This window comes from Cervus canadensis, chromosome 31 (assembly GCF_019320065.1).
Source record: "Cervus canadensis isolate Bull #8, Minnesota chromosome 31, ASM1932006v1, whole genome shotgun sequence".
NCBI lineage: Eukaryota > Metazoa > Chordata > Mammalia > Artiodactyla > Cervidae > Cervus > Cervus canadensis.
The window spans coordinates 39409014-39428754 of NC_057416.1; the positions used below are offsets into that span (position 1 = coordinate 39409014).

The 19741-nt window shown below is 48.4% G+C and overlaps 1 protein-coding gene across 7 annotated transcripts in view; it reads left to right on the forward strand.

Moving 5' to 3' along the window:
- THRB (thyroid hormone receptor beta) overlaps positions 1-19741 on the forward strand; it is a 416152-nt gene that overhangs the window by 386128 nt on the left and 10283 nt on the right. For all 7 annotated transcript variants that reach the window (XM_043454461.1, XM_043454460.1, XM_043454464.1 and 4 more), the window contains exons 6-8: positions 2873-3020; positions 6006-6211; positions 15784-15930. In XM_043454461.1, coding sequence (XP_043310396.1) covers positions 2873-3020; positions 6006-6211; positions 15784-15930 — 501 coding nt within the window. The remainder of the gene's footprint in view (positions 1-2872; positions 3021-6005; positions 6212-15783; positions 15931-19741) is intronic.

Below are 19741 nucleotides of genomic sequence, written 5' to 3' on the forward strand. Positions count from 1 at the left end.
TTCTCAAAATGCAGAGAAACATGTCTAATGTCAATTTATAAAAGCAAAACCTCCGCTCACCAGTAACTCACCAGTGAGAGATATGTTCTTACTCTGTCTCTGAGACATCTCTTTTGTCTCAAAGAGATTTTTTTATAAGTAAATATTTTCTATCCAAGTTCACTCGCAAAAGTTGATGTTTCTCCCTTTTTAAAATTAAGGAACCTACCATCTTGGACATTTACTCAAATGAAGTGTTCCTTCATCATGTGTCAAAATTTGCTTCTATCATGCCTCAGGGGAAGCCTGAGCCTTAAAAAGGATCTGGTCCATGAAGTGCCCAAGAAGAGTCTTTGAGATGAACCACAGAAAAGATGGCACTAAGAATGGCACAGCCTGCTGCCTCAACTTTTTTTTTTCTTCAAAATAAACCAAGCATCAGTTATTTCATTCATTCCTTCTAAAGTTTCCCAGAGAAGCCTTTTTGGAAAAATGCTCATTACATCTGTTTCTGGTTCATCACCTCCTCCCCTCCCTGCTCTTGTCTGACTCCTCGGTGAGCTCCCCGCCCTGCCCCGGACATGAGCCAGTGTGAGCAGATGAGGCAGAAAAGGTCTCCTGACTTCAGGGGAACAGTCTCCCAACTTCAGAGCAGCGGTCAGCATGCTCCTGGAGGCCCCCGACTTCAGTGTTGCCACCTCTAGGGAGACCACAAGGAGGATGCCACCTGGTGGCCCTGATCCCTGCCTGTGACATCTGTCTTCTTGCTAGAATCTCTGAGTTTCTTCTACCTTTCAAGCAAGTGCAACCCTCGAAGGGTGGGGTGGAGGGAAGGGAACGGGGTGGAGGAGGCGGGCGTGGAAGCTTGTTTCCACTCTCTGCAGGCTCTGACGTCCAAGTCCGGCAGCACGGCCCACCTTGGACACCCAGGAAATACATCAGCCGCTGCCCCGCGTGTGCTTTAGGGAGTCTTGCGACAGTTCGTCGACATCATTCAAACTAATGGACTCAGTGTTTAAGGATGCAGAGCCAAATATAATATGACAGCTCTTCTGTTAGGACTTGAGTCGTAGAATTGACCAGGGATGAGCACACGTCCCCTGATACGGAGTGCCTGAGCCTCAGTCTGTCAGTCCTCTGTGTTATTCTGCTTTGCTCAGTGTGAGATCCTTCCTCAGACCCTTCCCTTGTAAAGAAGAGCTCCTGAGTCTGAGTGAGGAATATGCAAATGGCATATGTACATCATCAAAGCCAGGGCCGGTTACATGGGATAATTACAATTTGGGCTTAATCCTGGTGGCTCAGCTGGTAAAGAATCCGCCTGCAATGCGGGAGACCTGGGTTCGATCCCTGGGCTGGGAAGATCCCCTAGAGAAGGGAAAGGCTGCCCACTCCAGTATTCTGACCTGGAGAATTCCACGGACTGGATAGTCCGTGCAGTCACAAAGAGTCGGACATGACTGAGCAACTTTCAGTAGATCAGCTGGCATCTAAGTCCAATTTATGCAACCAAGTTGGAGTTCCTTTAAGCTTTAACAGGCAACTTCCTTTAAAACCTGTTGTGCCTTGCTAGTGTATTCTAAAACATAAAACGATGTGGTTTTTTGAGAATGGATGAGAAGGGACTGTTTATAATATGTTCATTTAAAACATTTAAATAATACAGTAAAACTGGACTAAGTTTATATCATATAAGCAGTTAAATAAGTAAGATTTGCAGTCCAATTCCCAGGTTCCAGTTCCAGCGTGTACGTGCCATGTGATTTGGGCCAAGTGATTTAACCTGTCTGAGGCTTAGTTTTTTAATCCCCGCTGTGGAGATATTAAGAGTACCAACCTCAGAAGGTTGTGGGAGAGACAGAGGTACTTGTCTGCAGCACTCTGCAATGCGCCACTCACAAGGAGCGCTTTCTGCCATTATGACTTGAGTACCATGTCCAGAAAGGTTTCTCATGCGACACCGCCTTGAGGGTGTTACATAAGTCACCTAGGCCTGGAACCTCATTCTATCCTCAGGTGGCCCTCTCCTGTGCCTTTAGAGAGGAAGAAGCATTGAACTTCAGGGCATGTGTCTACAGACTCTGGAGAAACAGGATGCTAGGAAAGGAAAACTCCAATGCCATGAGCTTTGGGGAAAATTTGGTAAAGAATTTGGAATTTTCTCCTCCCCAGTGACTGTTGTTTTAAGCGGTATCTGAGCTGGTCACAGCCATCTCAAGCGTCGAAAACCAGAATTAAACTAAATCTCTAAAGGCAGTTAATGCATGCATTTAAATACTAAATGATTACATTACTAATTAACAGAGCATCACAAGTATCTAGCTCTTTTATTCTCCAGTATAAAGAGCAAACCTCTTCAAAGCTTGGCTCAGACAGTAAAGAATCTGCCAGCAAGGTAGGAAACCCAAGTTCAGTCCCCGGGTTGGGAAGATTCCCTGCAGGAAGACATGGCAGCCCACTCCAGTATTCTTGCCTGGAGAATCCCCATGGACAGAGGAGCCTGGTGGGCTACAGCCCCTGTGGTGGCAAAGAAGACAGACATGCTTGAGAGACTTTCACACTGTGGCATTCTATGAAATGAAATCATATAATTTATTTATCTGACTCACTGTTTGGAAAACATAAGCGTGAACACCAATTTGCCCGTTAGCTTTGAGTAAATGCCAAAAAGATGATGGCTCCACAGCTTCTGAACCTCTCCCCCTCCTCAGACTGAGAACTCCTTAGATTCACTGTGGCTCAGCTGCCCTGCACTGGAACAGGTAGAGCTACAGGCCAGTGCACAGGTGAGGTCCAAAACCAGCCACCGTGGTTAGGAAGATGCAAAATGCTGGAGGTCCTTTATTTCTAGACAATCTGAAACGGCTGTCTTGGGTCTTTCTTTTTCATGTAGGGTTTCTTTAGAAGAACCATTCAGAAAAATCTCCATCCATCCTATTCCTGTAAATATGAAGGAAAGTGTGTCATAGACAAAGTTACAAGAAATCAGTGCCAGGAATGTCGCTTTAAAAAATGCATCTACGTTGGCATGGCAACAGATTGTAAGTAACAATTTGCTTCCTTTGCTTCATATTCAGGGAGTGTTGACTGGGGAAAAGGGTGGCTCAAGGACAACAACCAGGCAGGAAAGAAAGCAGGAATGCTTGTGGACAGCGGGCAAGCACCCAGCCCTTTCAGGGACCCTCACTCCCATCCATGGCTGGTCAGTTTCCATCCTACCTTCCCCATCAGCTCCTGACTCCAGAGGCATCCAGATGATGGCTGAGGGACAGAGATTAACCTGTCCCCGTCACGCGTGCAGGACAGGCAGCCACACTCCGTTTGCACAGAGGTTACAGACGAGGGGTCTTGTCCACCCACCTTGATGAGGTGTGATTTTCCACACAGCATTCATGTGGTCAGAACCGCATGGACTAATTCTCTCCTTTTTTTTCAAAAGCAGAGACAGGAATTTATTTTGTGGGCATTTTTGGAGTCGGGGCACTGGCAGAAAACATCGTGTTCAGAAATTTCTAAAGAATGTGAACTTGAGTCCTATTGCATGACTCATCCTGCAGTTGGTTTTTTTGTTGTTGTTGTTGTTATATTTTTAGCCCATAAAAACATTCCAAGCTGAAGTCATCCTCCCCAGTTTTCAAAGTGCCACAGCATATGGCGGTGAGATTAGCCGTCGGGGTCTCTTCCCCACACTGTGCAAGGGATTTACACCAGTCACTTTAATTAATCTAATCATGAAATAAGAATCGTGCCATTCAGAACGTGTGCCCTCCCTTTTGCTAGGTATCTGGGTTACTGATTTCTTCTGGCATAAATTTTTTGCACATCGGTGAAGGATTTCAACTTTTAGTTTAAAGAAAAGAGGAAAGAAAAAAGAATGCAGTGAGGACCTCATGAAGAGGAAATAGTCACAGCCACATTTATGTGATAAACAGAGTCCTCTAAGAACAACAACAAAAATCTCTGGAACGTCCTTGGTTTGCCCATTAAAGAAGACAGAAGGGGAATCTTTTATATAGAAAAAAAAGGAGGAGCGTTGTGTCAGGGCATGAGGCTGGAAACCATGGGTTAATCCCCACCTCTGGCTGAGTTCTTTGTCTCTGAAAGGCTTTTACCGGTTGCCAACAAAATGTCTGCTATGGTCCTGTGGAGAGAAGGGACCTGCTGAATGTCCATTGCAATGTTTTACTGAAAGTTAAAGATGTGAAAGTTGATGAGCTTTAAAAACTCAGTGTTAATCCACACTTGGTGGAAATTCATTTTGAGTGCAACTTGCTTGTGTGTGAGTCATTCATTATAAGAGCTCAGGTTTTATAATCAGAAAAACTGTTGGAGTCCCAGGTCTGCCACTTACTAACTGTGTGCCCACTGGACTTAATTTCAGGTTTCCCTTGTGTGAAATTATCACTGATCTTAGGATTCAATTAGAATAATGCACGTCCAATTTGCCACGATCCCTGACACCAGGGAAGCATTTGGGGAGTGGGGTTATGAGCACGGCCGTCTCCTTGCCTCCTTTTAATGGGTGAACCATGCTGACTTCACGGGGCTCACCCAGCCTGCCCACATTTCTCAGTGTCCCCCTCACTTTAAAGATCCAGCCACGTCTCCATGATCTGGGTCTCATTCTCTGTTTATGGATTCACCAGATACTTTTGGTTCTCTTCCTCTGCTATGCCTGCTTTTTTGTTTGCTTGTTTTAATTTTGCTTTTCCTAGCAGGACACACCTTCCTCAGGAAATGGCCCTAGGACAATGATGTTCTAGGACTGCAGTTGGGGGTCCTGGGTCTTACCGTGGTCCTGCCATGAACTTGTTGTGTGACTTTTGGGAAGTCATGATCGCCTTCTTCCTTCTCTGTGAAAGAGGGAGTGGACTAGATCAGAGCTGAGATTGAGCAGTAGTAAAACACTACGACCCTGTAGTATGAACCGAGTCTTTCTGTGCCACTGAGAGCTACTAAGAGTCTGGTGAAATGGTTTCCTTTTGGAAATTAACCACAGAAGTATAGGTTGCTCTTACCTGCACTTCTGATTTCCCTTTTGCGTATCAGGGGTCCTCAACCTCTGGCCCTTGAGCCTGTCAGGTCAGCAGTGGCATTAGATTAGAAATGACATGCACAGTAAATGCAATGGGTGTGAATCATCCCCAAATCACTCCCAACCTGCAATCCATGGGAAAAAGACAGTGTCTACCACAAAATAAGTCCCTGGTGCCAGAAAGGTTGGAGACCACCAATAAATTATACAATTCACAGCTCTGTTTACTGAGCACGTGTCCTGCATCATCATACTGATAGCCTGTGAAGTAGGTCTTATTGATCCCATTTTATACTGGAAGAAACGAAAGCTCAGAGAGCCTCAGCAAGCTGCCAGAGGGCACACAGCTAGAATGTGGTAGTCTCAGGATTCAAGCCCCAGTCTTTCTAGATTCCAAAGCCTGGTTTCTTTAATCACTTTGAGGGTTGACCAGGTATAGAGCAATGCAAAGAAAGTATCTGTGAGGGCTGAGCTTGGCCTAGCCAAGCTCCTAGCCACTCCAATCAGCGTTGAGTAAACAAATGAAAAGCAAGACTTCTTTTCCCTCTGAGAAAGGGATACCAGCCTCTGTTTACTGCTCCAGATTTTTTTTAACCTGAAGCCCTTACTAAGAGCCGTTTGGGGAGGCTAGGGCTGAGGGGAGGAACAGACACCTTAAGAGTGAATTCAGATGACTGGCTAGACAGAGCCACTTATGACCCTCTAGGTGGGATGGGCTTTACCTGTCTCTGCTTCGTTCTTATTTAGGGTCACCCCTGTGGAGCTAAGATGCCCGGTGTCCAAGTGTGTCTCCCCCACCCCACTTTGTTTTGGAAAGCTGGCTAGGCTTTGGGAAATGGGTGCCGGGGCTTATGGTGGACAATGGCTAGCCGGTGGCAGTTTGCCGCCGAAGGAGAAAGGCCTCGAGGCGACCTCCTCTGAGCCGCCCGAGCCATTGCGGGTCTGCCAGCTGTCTGGAGAGTGTCTGCTCTGTGTCCCTCTCCCCCCGCAGTGGTCCTGGACGACAGCAAGCGTCTGGCCAAGAGGAAACTCATCGAAGAGAACCGGGAGAAGAGGCGGCGGGAGGAGCTGCAGAAATCCATGGGGCACAAGCCAGAGCCCACTGACCAGGAATGGGAGCTCATCAAGACCGTCACCGAGGCCCACGTGGCCACCAACGCCCAGGGCAGCCACTGGAAGCAGAAGCGGAAGTTCCTGGTAAGACCCCGCCCCTTCCACTTCCACTTCCGCTTCGCCTCTGAGTGCTGGGTGCGCAGAACCCAGGATGCTGGTGTCCTTCCGCCTGTTACTGCTGGGAGCGCAGAGCCAACGTGTGAGTTACTGAGTTCTAACGCAGTTAGCTCTTTGCCTCTACTGTGAGGTACGCCAGCCCTGGGTCAGCTGACTAGCAAAATTCTTTACCTGCCAGCTCTCCCTTTTTATACTCAGGTCTTCCCTCAGATGCCCATTTGTATGCATACTTCATCCCCTAAACTCACTCCAAAATCCCGTTTAGAATCACCCCTAGAAAGATGTGACCCATATATCAAATGTATTTTTACATCAATGGAAGTCAAAATGTTGAGTTTAAAATAAATGCAGTCAGGTCCAGGGGGACGATGGGAACATGGAGTAGGGATGGGGGAGGGGAGTGTAAAAAAAAACAGGCCTTGCCAGACCCTTGAAATATCCATGTTTGACATTTTTATAAAACTAGCCGTTTTATGGTGGTCCAGGGGTTAGGACTTGGGCTTTCAATGCAGGGGGTGCAGTTCAGTCCCTGGTCATGGAGCTGGGATCCCACATGCCTTGTGGCCAGAACATCGAAACATAAAATGGAAGGAAAATTGTAACAAATTCAATAAAGACTTTTAAAATGGTCTATGTCAAAAAACAAACGAACGAAAACTAGCCATTGTGAAAGTCCTTCCTATCCATTGCTTCCTTGGAGTTCACAACACTTTGGGTTAGGTAGGCTGGAATCACCATCCTCGTTTTACAGGTATGCAAACCAAGCCCCAGGCCTTTCCAGTGTCCCACCTAAGGATCACACTAGCATAAAGTGGCCAAACAGCCAACTTGGGTCTTTTGGCCCAAGTCTTCAGCCAAGATAGCATGATTTTTAGTTATTAAAACAGCCATGTCTGTACCTTTAACTCAAATCCTCCTAATGCTTCTCTTGATCATCTAGAGAAAGAACTGGGGAAGGCATTGCACAGAATGATCTGCCAGTAGTGTTTCTTCAGGGCTGTAAGGTTACCCAGGCACAAGGTTTTGTTCAGGAAGTTGATGTTTACAGAGCCACTGCTTTACCCACCTGTCTCCCCACCCGTCATGGAGCTGCCGTGAAATGTATATTTTTTAGATCCTTGATATTTCAAGGAACTGTCCCTGTTGGTCCAAAAGCAAAGAACTCTTTCTCCAGGATGTTTTATCCTAGAGGGATGCTGAGGAAGACAATGCCTCCATCATCCCATCTGTCTCGACAGTGATCATTATTTCTGTCAGCCACTTCCCTTTTGTGCCCAGGCCGCCCCGGATCTCCTTGAGGGAAGGACAGAATTCCATTCAGCTTTGTCACCTTCACTGTCTGTCACGTGTGTGATTGAAGTTTATGGTAGCTTCTCTCTAAGGTGACTGTCAATCAGTTCTTTCCTCCCTTTCTTCACCATGGAGCGGTAGAATCTAGTCCTCTCTCCCCTTGAATCTGGGCTGGGCTGTGATTCCTTGAAGCGATGGATTTGGGCAGAATGACTCTTAAGGCTGGGTCGTAAGAAGGCTTGCAGTTTCCAGTTGGTTATTTTGGAGAGGATTGCCACGTGGTCTCTCTGAGGGAAGCCAACCGCCGTAACAAACTAAAAGAGTAAGAGTCCCGCTACCTTGAGACCGCCATGCTGGGAGGAAGCCCCAGGCAGCCATGTGGAGAGACTGCCAACCTGGCCAGGCACCAGCGGTGTGACTGGAGTCACCTGCAGATGACACCAGTCTCTGCTGCTATTTCATGAGGGACCCCTGGAGAACCACCCAGAACTCTGAAAGACAGTGAAAATGTATTGTTTTAAATGAGAAAGTGTTGTTTCAAGTTTGGGGAGAGTCTGTTATGCAGCAGTAGATAACCAGAACCGAGCCCAATAAATATCTGTGAAATGCACCATCGAGTTCCATGGATCCACCCTCAGAAACAGCACAGCTAGGCCTGGTGTCTCAGCCTCTGGACACATTTACACATGCTCCCTGCAGCTGGGTGGTTGTGACTGAGTATTTATGCTCAGGATTAAAAGTGACTCTTGGCGGTCGTGAATTATTCCTGCAAAGTCATTAAAAATCTTTCATTAAAGACAGCTTTGCTTCATAAGAATCCATGTACAGAACTGGCTTCTATATGTGAGCACTTGCATCTCCTGTGTGGGCAATACCACTTTTTTTTGCTTACAACACCACTACTTATATTATTTCATTTATTTTTATGTGATGATGGCCCATCTTGTCTGGAAAAATATTTGAGGAGGCCTATTATTGTTAATAATAGTGGAGCAATGTCATAAGGGATTATAAATTATATGTTGTCATGAAAGCTAGAAGTATCCATTTATCGGGAGTGGGTAAGTAACTTACTCTCCGAAAGGAGTTTCTTCATCATTTTTTAACCTTAAGACCAGGACTCAAGTCATAAACAGAGATTGGTGGTTTGACCTGGGGTTCAAATCAGCGTGTCTGTGTCTTTGGCAAGTAAAGGAACTTTTGCAAAAGCCTTGCAGATTTTCAGTGATTTTAAAACCACTCTTTACAACTATTTCCAAAAGCATTTAAGTCATACTCCAATCCCCTCAAATCTCTGGAGGTACAGAAGCACCAGTCCCTGTGTGATGACAGTGACGATGACAAGTAGATGTGGACTGAGACACGGACAAGAAGCTTGTGCCAGACAGGGGGAAGCAAGGTTTCCACCAAGGCACTCACAGCTGCACCTGCCCAGCATGGGAGACATTGGTTCAAAGTACACCCCTGCCAGGAACAGTACTGTCTGCCGAACACTGTGTTACTTTTACCAGGGTTTCTGGTCTTCCTCAATCAATAGAAATTGATCAGGGGCCAGACAAGCAATTCGGGCGAGGCTTTATCTGGGTTCCTGCAGCTGCAGCGGGACGGTTTCTCCTGCTTGCTCACTACCCGAGGGGAGTGGGGCAAACTGGTTTCTTATACGGGGTGAGAGGAGGGGTGAGTCCAGCAGCAGACTGCAGGGTGTCTTAGGTGGTCTGCCCGCCCCTCTGGCGGTGGTGAGCGCAGGGGCCATGCGTAGTATCCTGCATTTGCTCCTGGCTCTTCAGAAGTGGTTTTTTGGTCTTTGTGTATCTTGTTGTCCAGAATTTGCCCCAACTATGCATGCACACAGTTAGTTTTAGTCCCTGATGGTTTCTTTTTTATTTTGTTGCTGGAGAAAAGGTGTATCCAGGTGCAACCACGGCAGCCAAGCATCCCAGGCCCCAGCCTCTCTCATTGTTTCTCTGCTCCCTTAGTTCACGTGCGAAGGTATGGCTTTGGGTGGATTTTCCACCCGGTATAAAATGTGACCATCAGAACCAGGGCAGGCCTGCCCTGCTTTTCCCCTGGCAGAGCTACTGTCTTACATCTCATTCTCGATGGGAATCGTCTCAGAAAGGATGAGGCAGGATGGGTGGTTTGGCCATGTGTGGTCTGAGTAGACAGGTCACAAGACAAATGCAGCAAGCCGGGAAGGCTGCTGTCACTCAAAATGATTATAATTACATCAGAAGAAGGCAGTGTCGCCTAGTGCTTATGTGTGTAGAGACTGGAACCAGGCAGCCTGAGTTTACTGCTTGCTCTGTTGCTCTTTAATTGTGTGACTTGGGATAAGTTACTTCCTGTCTAAGGCTCGGCTCTTTGGTGCTGTTACCAGTGATATAAAAGTAACCGTCATGAGATCTTGGCGTGTCATTAACACCCCCTGCGGGTTACCCAGCGCATCATCCACGCACCCCCACTCTCCCCGTCCTGTCCCCCGCTCATCCCAGGAGAAGGGAGCCGTTGGGTAGTAATGTCCCAAGGCCCAGAGACCTTCAATCGCCATTTGTCCCCTTCCCCCCACTACAAAAGACCCTGATGCTGGGAAAGATTGAAGGCAAAAGGAGAAGGGGGCAGCAGAGGATGAGATGGCTGGATGGCATCACAGACTCAATGGACATGAGTTTGAGCAAGCTCCGGGAGTTGGTGATGGACAGGGAGGCCTGGCGTGCTGCAGTCCATGGGGTCGCAAAGGACACGAGTGAGCAACTGAACAACAACAACCCCACCACAAAGGTGAGGGGAGACACCCTGTGATCACTCAGAGGGATAGAAGGGTCCCGTCTGCCCATCCCCTCTGCTTGTGCCACAGACCCAAGCCAAGAAGTCCTCAGCTTCAAGACAGCCACTTGCAAAGAGGTCAGCTGGAGTATTTCCTACTCCCTTGCACGATTCCAATGCCAAAGCAGAAAACCTCGGTCCGTCTCAGTTTGTGTCATACCAGCCTCCTCTAGTGCTGAACTGGGGTCAAAGCCCACATCTGCACACACCCCTGAATTTCTCCTCTATGCACCCCCCCACCCCACCCCCACTGCCCAGAGGAGAGCTGCTGGGCTCCTCATCGGCCTTCACCTCCTCCAGTCCCTCAGCAGCCCCTGCCCTTGGCTCCCTAGAGAGGCCTCCATCTCTGCCCTTTCTCCATCTCCACTGCCACCCCTGTGGTCCAGCCCACTTCCCCTCTTGCCCAAACCACCGCTGGGGTTTTCCCATCTCTTCCTTTGGCTCCTGCATCCCTTCTCTGTGTAGTAACCGTAAATCCCGTCCTGGCTGCTTTCCTGTTTAAATCTTTTCAGTGGTGCTCCATTTCGTTTAAAGTTCACCCATCTCCTCTCCATGGCCCCTGAGGGCCTGCTTCCCCTCCTGTATCACATGCCATGTCTGGGCCTACTGAAGGGGCCTCCTCTCTGACCTTGGGGCTGTGCAGTGGGTTTGCCCTCTGCCTTCAGTGTCCTCTGTGTCTGTGGAAGCCTGCCTTCTTGCCGTTCTTCAAGATAAAGCTCACACATGACATCTCAAAGGGGCCTGGCTGGTCACCCGACCTCCCAAGCCGCGGTCACCTCCAGTCTTATCACAAATCAGCATTCTTTCTTGAGAGCATTCATTTCACTTATTGTCCGTCTCCCATCACCATATGCACGTTCTTTGAGGACATACTGTTTCTGTAGCCTCAGTGTGGAACAAAGCCTGAGCCCATAGTAGCCGCACAATAAATAGTGGCTGAGGACATGTGTGAACACCATGGATGATGCACTCCCTCCGCCAGTCCTCACCGCTTGGCCCAGTGCCTTCTACACAGGAGACGAAGATCCTCAAGGCACATTCCCCGTCTTGAGAAGTTCTTATCTTAGATGTATACCTGTGAAACTACAGTTCCCTGGAGAAGGGAATGGCAACTCACTCCAGTACTCTTGCCTGGAATTCCGTGGACTGAGGAGCCTGACGGGCTACAGTCCATGGGGCTGCAGAGTCAGACACGACTGAGAGACTAACGCTTCCACTTTTCATAACTACAATAAAAGTAACAATGCCTCGATGCCTGATGAGTGGTTACCTGGGCCACCTTGTGTATTCAAATGAAGTGGACACCATCTCCCACTGAGGCCATCTGGGAAGGCTTCAGAGAGAAGTTCGAGTTGGACTTGGCAGAGGTGAGACTGAAGTGAAGACTTTAAAGAAAAAGCAAAAGTCTCGGGGAGGTGAGGAGGCAGCCCCAGAAGGAAAAGCAAAATAAAGTGAAAGTCGCTCAGTCGTGTCCAACTCTTTGCGACCCCATGCACTATCCAGTCCATGGAATTCTCCAGGCCAGAATACTGGAGTGGGTTGCCTGTCCCTTCTCCAGGGGATCTTCCCAACCCAGGGATCAAACCCAGGTCTCCCACATTGCAGGCAGATTCTTTACTGTCAGCCACCAGGGAAGCCCAAGAATACTGGAGTGGAAGAGCACAAGGCAAATTGGGGAGGAATTGGGAAGAGGTGGACGGGGCTGGCTCCAGGGGTCCATTAGGGCCCCTTGCCCACCCCCGTGAAACAGCTCCGGCACTTTGATCCACAGATGCAAAAGGCCCGCTCCCCGAGTCTCCACTGCTGAGTCTGCATGCCGGGGACCTATCTCAGTCTCTGAGTTTGATCTCATGTGAAAAAGCACACACGTGTATATGAGCAAATGTGTTCAGTGAGTGGACTACAGGCTACTTGCTGGAAGAAGATACCCAGTAGATTCAAGTGTGCCAGCTATTTGTATTCTATTTTTAACATCTTCCAAATATTTTAGCAAATAATATGTTGTCCTTATGGGTAAAAAATCTTCAGGGAAGTCACAAACAAGGTTGCATTGTCAACTTTAATTTCTTAACATGTGATGCTTTAACTCAGGTCAATTCATATATTCTTTTTTCTAGTATCCAAGATCTATTTTGGATATAAAGTTTAATGATATAATAGAAGGCTTTTACTTTGTATATGGTTTTACTTCTAGCAATTGTATTTTCCATTAAATATCCAAAAGCTTAAATATAAAATTTTTTTCTACTCTGCTATTTGTCAACAGAAAAGCTCATGAGGTTGTTATACTTAGGCATTTAATTTTAGTTAAAATTATCATATTTCCTTATACAATTTCCCTCCTATTTTTCAAACCTCTAGAGGTATCACAGATGGTAGTTCAAATACCCCATAGATTCACAGATTAAATGGAAATTATTAACATTAGTGTTTAGCCACTGATATTTCAAAAGACACTGAAGACAATTCAATACAATTAAATTAGATCTATCAATGTTCAGTGAGAAGATGTTTGGAGTCAACCAGGCCAAAACTATGTTATTAAAATAATACTTGTATTTTTATTTCTTAAAAAGATCACCGTGTGTGTGTGTGTGTGTATACAACTCTCTACCTTTTTACTGTGTGACCATGTTCCTTTTATTAGTTGATCTTCGTGAGAGAGTTATAAAGTAGACACGCAGGTGAGCTGGGCCACATTTTGGAGTGGCAGGGATTAGAGAGACCAGCAAGGAGATTTGAAGGATGCCAGACTGCCTTGTGCTTCAGAAGAATTACCCCCAGACTTTCTGATGTACCTTTTCCCTTGTTGTTCAGTCACTCAGTCATGTCCGACTCTTTGCAACCCCATGGACTGCAGCACGCCAGTCTTCCCTGTCCTTCACTCTCTCCCAGAGTTTACTCAAACTCATGTCCATTGAGTCGGTGATGCCATCCAGCCATCTCATCCTCTGTCATCCCCTTCTCCTCCTGCGTTCAATCTTTCCCAGCATCAGGGTCTTTTCCAGTGAGTCAGCTCTTCGCATCAGGAGGCCAAAGTATTGGAGTTTCAGCTTCAGCATCAGTCCTTCCAATGAGTATTCAGGGCTGATTTCCTTTAGGATGGACTGGTTTGAGCTCCTTGCCATCCAGGGGACTCTGAAGAGCCTACTCTAGCACCACAATTCAAAAACATCAATTCTAAAGCACTCAACCTTCTTTATGGTACAACTTTCACATCCATACATGACTACTAGAAACACCACAGCTTTGACCATATGGACCTTTGTCAGCAAAGTGATGTCTCTGATTTTTAATACACAATCTAGGTTTGTCGTAGCTTTTCTTTCAAGGAGCAAGCATCTTTTAATTTCATGGCTGCAGTCACCATCCACAGTGATTTTGGAGCCCAAGAAAATAAAGTCTGTAACTCTTGCCATTTTTTCCCCATCTCTTTGCCATAAAGTGATGGGACCAGATGCCATGATCCTCGTCTTCTGAATGTTGAGTTTTAAGCCAGCTTTTTCACTCTCCTTTTTCACCCTCATCAAAAGACTCTTTAGTCCCTCTTCACTTTCTGCCATTAGGGAAGTCCTTTTCCCTTAACTCAGTCTATGAGAGAGACAGAGACGGGGGAGAGAGAGAAGCCTTAACTGTGATTAGCCCATCAATTCTGTCTGCATCCGGAGAGCCAGCAGCTTCCATGGGCTTGCTATGCCGACAGTTGCCCCAAAACATAGTCACTGATATGAAACAAGAGAGAAACCAGCTTTCTTTCCCATCTACTTGCTGTCCCCAAAACAAACAACAAAAAGGAGAATAAACAGAAGAACCTCCGGGAGAATCCAAACAAGGTCAATGTTGTCATGGTTTGCTATGAAGTAGATTTAAAAATCCCCCTCCCTCTACCCCAGTCTGTACATCTCCAGTCACACCTTTGGAGGCCTGGGCCACCCCTCCGAGCTGGTGCCCTGGCAGTAGCGTGAAAGAACCATCCTTGCTTGTCTTTGTGCTAAAAAGGAGGCGTGAGCAGTAACCGGCGGTGGGGGAAGCCAAGCAGGAAGTGGGTCCCTCCGGGCTGGGCGTGGTCACTGCTCGCGGAGTGCTGCTCAGCGTGCGCGCTGCGGCCAGCGGCATCGGTGCCCAGGGGAGCTGGTAGAAATGCAGATACTCTAACAGGGACCTACTGAGTCGGCAATTCTGGGAGTCACTCAGAGGCACAGTCAAGCCTGGGGCCTGCGAAGGCAGGCGCAGCCCGTCCCCAGCGGTGCCCTCAGCAGCCGCTCTGCCGTGAGCGGTCCGACTTGCAGGACCAGCTCCTGGCCCGTACCGCCTGGCCTGTCTGCCCTCTTCCCGCCTCCCAGCCAGGCCGCCTCGTCCCTGCAAGTCCACTGTGACTCTGGGCTAAGGGCGCCGCCGTCAGGCAGTGTCGGCCCCTCTGACCCCAGGCACAGCCTCCTGGAAGAGCAGGGACCAGTCCTGGCCTCGGGACCATCCTTAACCTCCCTGGGCACTCCTTCGCTCGCCTGTCCATCAGGGATTGGGGGAGGACCACCCGAGGCGGTCATTACCATCGCAAGGACCAGAAAGGGCAGTGGGGAGGACTGTTGCTGACAGGGAGCACCGGTGACCACAGGAGATACATGGAGAGCCTGTCGCGGTCCAGGCTGAGGAGCTAGAGAGCCCAGGGCACGCAGGGCCTGGCGTTGGCACCGGGCCTGGGGTTGGCACCGCTCACCCGTTGCTTCTGCAGCAGTAGGTGGGGGGAGGGCCGGGGAGTCTGCGTTTCCAGCAGGTCCCAGGTGACGGCCTCGCTGCTGACTACCCCCTCCCCTTTGAGCAGCAAGGCAATGGGTGGTTGCGAACGAGCGCAGAGAAGACTGCTAGTGGATTCTGCACTCTGCCCTCGAGCCTGCCCTGTGCCCAGGCCCAGGCCCTGGAAGTGACCCCCCGACAGACAGCTTCCCCGCCCGCCAAGGCCCCTCCAGCTGGCCTCTGGAGGGCAGACTGGGACCCGAGCGAGTCCCCGGGTCCTGTGTGCGGGGCTCCCCCTCCCTGCCCAGGCCGTGCCCACCGCCCACAGGAGGACTCCCACAGGGTGTGCCCTGCTCGGAAAACGGCGCCCAAGCCCCGGACGTAGGTCCCCTTCGCGCACTCAGAAACAGAGCCAGATTCTTGTTTCTCCTCCCTCTCTCTTTCTCTCACTGCATCTTTCCACAGCAACCACCCTGTGACCGTGATGACTGGGGGCCTTTGAAAGCGATAGCCAGGAACATATATCTTTGCTCAGAGAATTCAAGGTTTTGGAAACTGTACGGTCTCTCACTGAACGACGTGGAAACCGTACAGTATATGTCAGTTCAGGAGCGATTTCCTGCCACTCGAGAACCGTGATCAGTGACCCGTTCGATGTCTTCACTTAAATCCTCCTTGTCTCTCCTCCTCAGCCCGAAGACATTGGACAGGCGCCGATAGTAAACGCCCCCGAAGGTGGAAAGGTCGACTTGGAAGCCTTCAGCCATTTTACAAAAATCATCACACCAGCAATTACCAGAGTGGTGGATTTTGCCAAAAAGTTGCCTATGTTTTGTGAGGTGAGGAGATTGCTTTTCCTTCTTTGTTCGTATTCATGATTAGTTCCATTGAGTTCCTGAGTATTACATGTAATTTAATACTAATTGGTTGGGACTTAAGAAAAGTCACATGAAAGCCACGGCCGCACGAAATGACAAGGCGCTGTCCCGCATGTTTCCCTGCCTCCTCTGTCAGTCATCATCCGTCAGCTTATCCAGGTGAGGCTGACGAGGGGCCTCTCCACTGCCCGCCTCCAGGCCCAGGAGACACGACAGTCTCACCTCCTCTCGGTCGGCATTGTGATGTCCTGGTCGCCATGCTGAAGTCTGCCTCATGAAATCCAGTCCCTCCAACAGATTGGCAGCATAGCTTTTGTTAAGCCCACTTTACAGGTGGGGAAAATTAAGATCAAAGAGATGAAGTCTCCCCATTTGGCATGGGGCCACCGTTCCCCGAGTCTCTGTCTCTATTATTTCCACTTTGTATCCCAGCAGCTCGGCTTCGTGCTGGTTTCTTCATCTCAAGAATAAGTGAGATGGGGTGGGGGACGTCCCTGGCAGTCCAGTGGTGAGACTCGGCACGTCCCCTGCAGGGGGCATAGGTTTGGGCCCTGGGCAGGGACTAAGATCCCGCCTGGGATTCTCCAAGCAAGAACACTGCAGTGGGTTGCCATTTCCTCCTCCAGGGGATCTTCCCGACCCAGGGATTAAACCCACGTGTCTTGCGTCTCCTACATTGGCGGGTGGGTTCTTTACCACTGAGCCACCTGGGAAGGCCCACTCTAAAGAACAGATCTCCCATGATTTAGGTTATCTGCTTTTACAGGATCTTTAGTGCATATCCGATTTTTCAATAATATAAATATTCTGCAATGAGCATTCTGGTACCTATGCCCTGTTCACAAAACCGCCTGTTTCCTAGGGCAAATCCCAGAAGTGGAATTTAAGGACCTAGGCTGCTCCTTTGAGGACTTTCTTTGCGTTGCCTAATTGCCCTCTAGAAAGTGTGTCTCCAGTCCCCTCTGTGCCAAGGACGCATTTCCTCTCCCTCCAGGTGTCGGCTCTTGTTTTGGGCACTGGGTTGAATCTGTTTTCCCGAACCTCTCTTAGTGCTCTGTTTCTGGGCTGTGTCCTCTTTTCTCCGTCCTTGGTGTCTGAGGAAAAACTGGAGTTGGCTACTCCTATGAGGTGAGCTAGCCTATCAGTCCTATGTTCCCCTTGGAATACCCACCAAAAAAGTTTTCTAGAAAATGTAAAGCTTAAGGCCACCAGCCACTGAGCGCTGTGTAGTGAAAGAAAGAAAAGAAGCCATTGCCACCACCAGCAACAAAGACACGGTGCGCTGTGTCCTTGGCAAGGGTGAGAGCCAGCCCGGCCCTCCCAGGCCGAGTGTGGCAAGCTTCTCCCTTCAGGCTTCCCTCGGGAGTTTAAGCCTGCTTCAAAGTCGTGATTCCATCTCTCTTTCAACCTTGCTATTTTGTAGTCTCCAAATTGAAAATAAGTGGGCGGAGGCTATTTTGACAGCAGCGATGCATGTTTCTGGTGCTTGTGGCCTCCTGGGGACCTTTACCCTTTGACACTGTCTTTTTTAAAAAATCTTTTGGTGGCGCCGCGTGGCATGTGGGATCTTAGTTTCCCACCAGGGATCAAACCCACGCCCTCTGTATTGGAAGTGCAGAGTCTTAACCACTGAGCCACCGGCAAAGTCCCTTTTGACACTCTTTGGAACCCCGAAGAGGGCAGTGAACGGCACAGGCCATGAGCTACCTGTGGAGTGGGCTCCAGATCCCAGGTGGTCTCCAGAACCAGAAGTTTCTGCCAGCGGCAGTTTGATCCACCTGCTGTTCAAATCGCACTCAGGGTAACTTTCTGCTGAGACCCGTGCCAGCCCATCAACCAAGGGCTTCGAAAGCTCTTAAGTGGCCACAAGAGCACGCATCAGAACCGTTTCTTGAGCGCAGGGCCCGGGCACTTCTGCCAGCCGATGGAGCGCCGTGCCCCCGGGGGGCAGGCAGGTCTGTGGGTGCTCCCCACGAGGCCTCCCCACAGTGGAGGGCTCTTAGGTGACTTGGAGACTGTCTGCCCACATGGGAAACAAACCTCACCCTAAACCCCTCTTTAAAGAACAGCCATCTGGCCTAGCTTTTAAACCGCTGGAGATCCCTGACAAATCTTGACTCTGCTTTTATTTACATGTGAACTCACCAATAGGAAGTTTTCAAAAGAAAACTTCTACTTCATCTATCATCAGACTTGGCTATAAAGATGGGGCCTGCCCAAGTCTATGTACTCTGTGACAGCTAAAACCAACTAAAATCAATGGTTTTATCAGACTAGTCATTTCTCTTTGCTACTCTGTGTCCGCGGTTCTCGAGGAGGTCCCTGAACCAGGTGAGTGGGTATCACCTGGGAACCTGGGCGCATGCAGACCCTCAGAGGCGGGGCCAGCAATGCGTGTTTATCAAGCCCTCGGTGTCGGTGATGGGGCTGCAGACAGGACCTCTGCCCTCGGCAGTGAAGCCAGTGTTCGCCCACTCCAGCCAGCTGTCCGCTTGCCTGTGGAGGCGCTAGCCAAGTTCCCGTCTCCTGTTCCCTACCAGGCCCTGAGGCCAGGAATCCAAGATGTAATTGAGGAGTATTAATCAGAAACTAAATAAAAGCAAATCACAGTCATTTTTGCTTAATGAGTAGAGGGGAGAATTCCCATGAATGGATTCCAGAACCAAACACAAAGTGCCTTTTACTCGAGAAAAAGCAGAGCAATTTGAAATTAAACAGTAAGGCAGGTAGGCTGAGTTAGTAAAAAACAAATTATATATATATATATATATATATATATATGAAATACTCTGTATTTTAAAGGTAATTCCACAGTACTGCTTTGTCATATATAGTCACCTGAAGTAGTTGTGTTGCCAAGATCATTTCTCAAAAAAGAATCAGAACCTGCTTTAATGAAAAGATAGAAATTATGTATCATTTCATATTCACTGTTTACAGAAACTTACACCCAAATCCCTTCAGAGAGTGAGCTCTCCTTTTCCCTTGACCTTGGATTCTGACAGAGCTGGCTTCCAACTCTCTCCTCACCCACACTCAGGGACCCCCTAGCATGTCTCTCAATCTCTGAGTCGTGATTTCCACACCTGTCAATAAAATTGGAATTAGAATATTTACCTCACTGCATTGTTGCAAATGTTAAACAAAGCGATGCATGTCAATCTTAGCCCAATTCATCAAAAACACCCATTGACTAATAGTGTTTTGAAACTTTGATAATGGCATTTAATTAAACATTCTGCCCCTCCAGAAAATCAAACTCTAAAATTTTTTTTAAGTTTATTATTAATGTTATCAGTTCAGTTCAGTTGCTCAGTCGTGTCCAACTATTTGTGACCCCATGGACTGCAATACACCAGGCTTCCCTGTCCATCATCAACTGCCGGAGCTTGCTCAAACTCATGTCCATCAAGTTGGTGATGCCATCCAACCATGTCTTCCTCTGCCATCCCTTTCTCCTCCTGCCTTCAATCTTTCCCAGCATCAGGGTCTTTTACAATGACTCAGTTCTTCACATCAGCTGGCCAAAGTATTGGAGTTTCAGCTTCAGCATCAGTCCTTCCAATGAATATTCAGGACTGATTTCCTTTAAGATTGACTGTTTTGATCTCCTTGCAGCCCAAGGGACTCTGAGAGTCTCCTTCAGCACCACAGTTCAAAAGCATCAATTCTCTGGCGCTCAGCTTTCTTTATGGTTCAACTCTCACATCCATACATGACGACTGGAAAAAACATAGCTTTGACTATATGGACCTTTGTCAACAAAGTAATG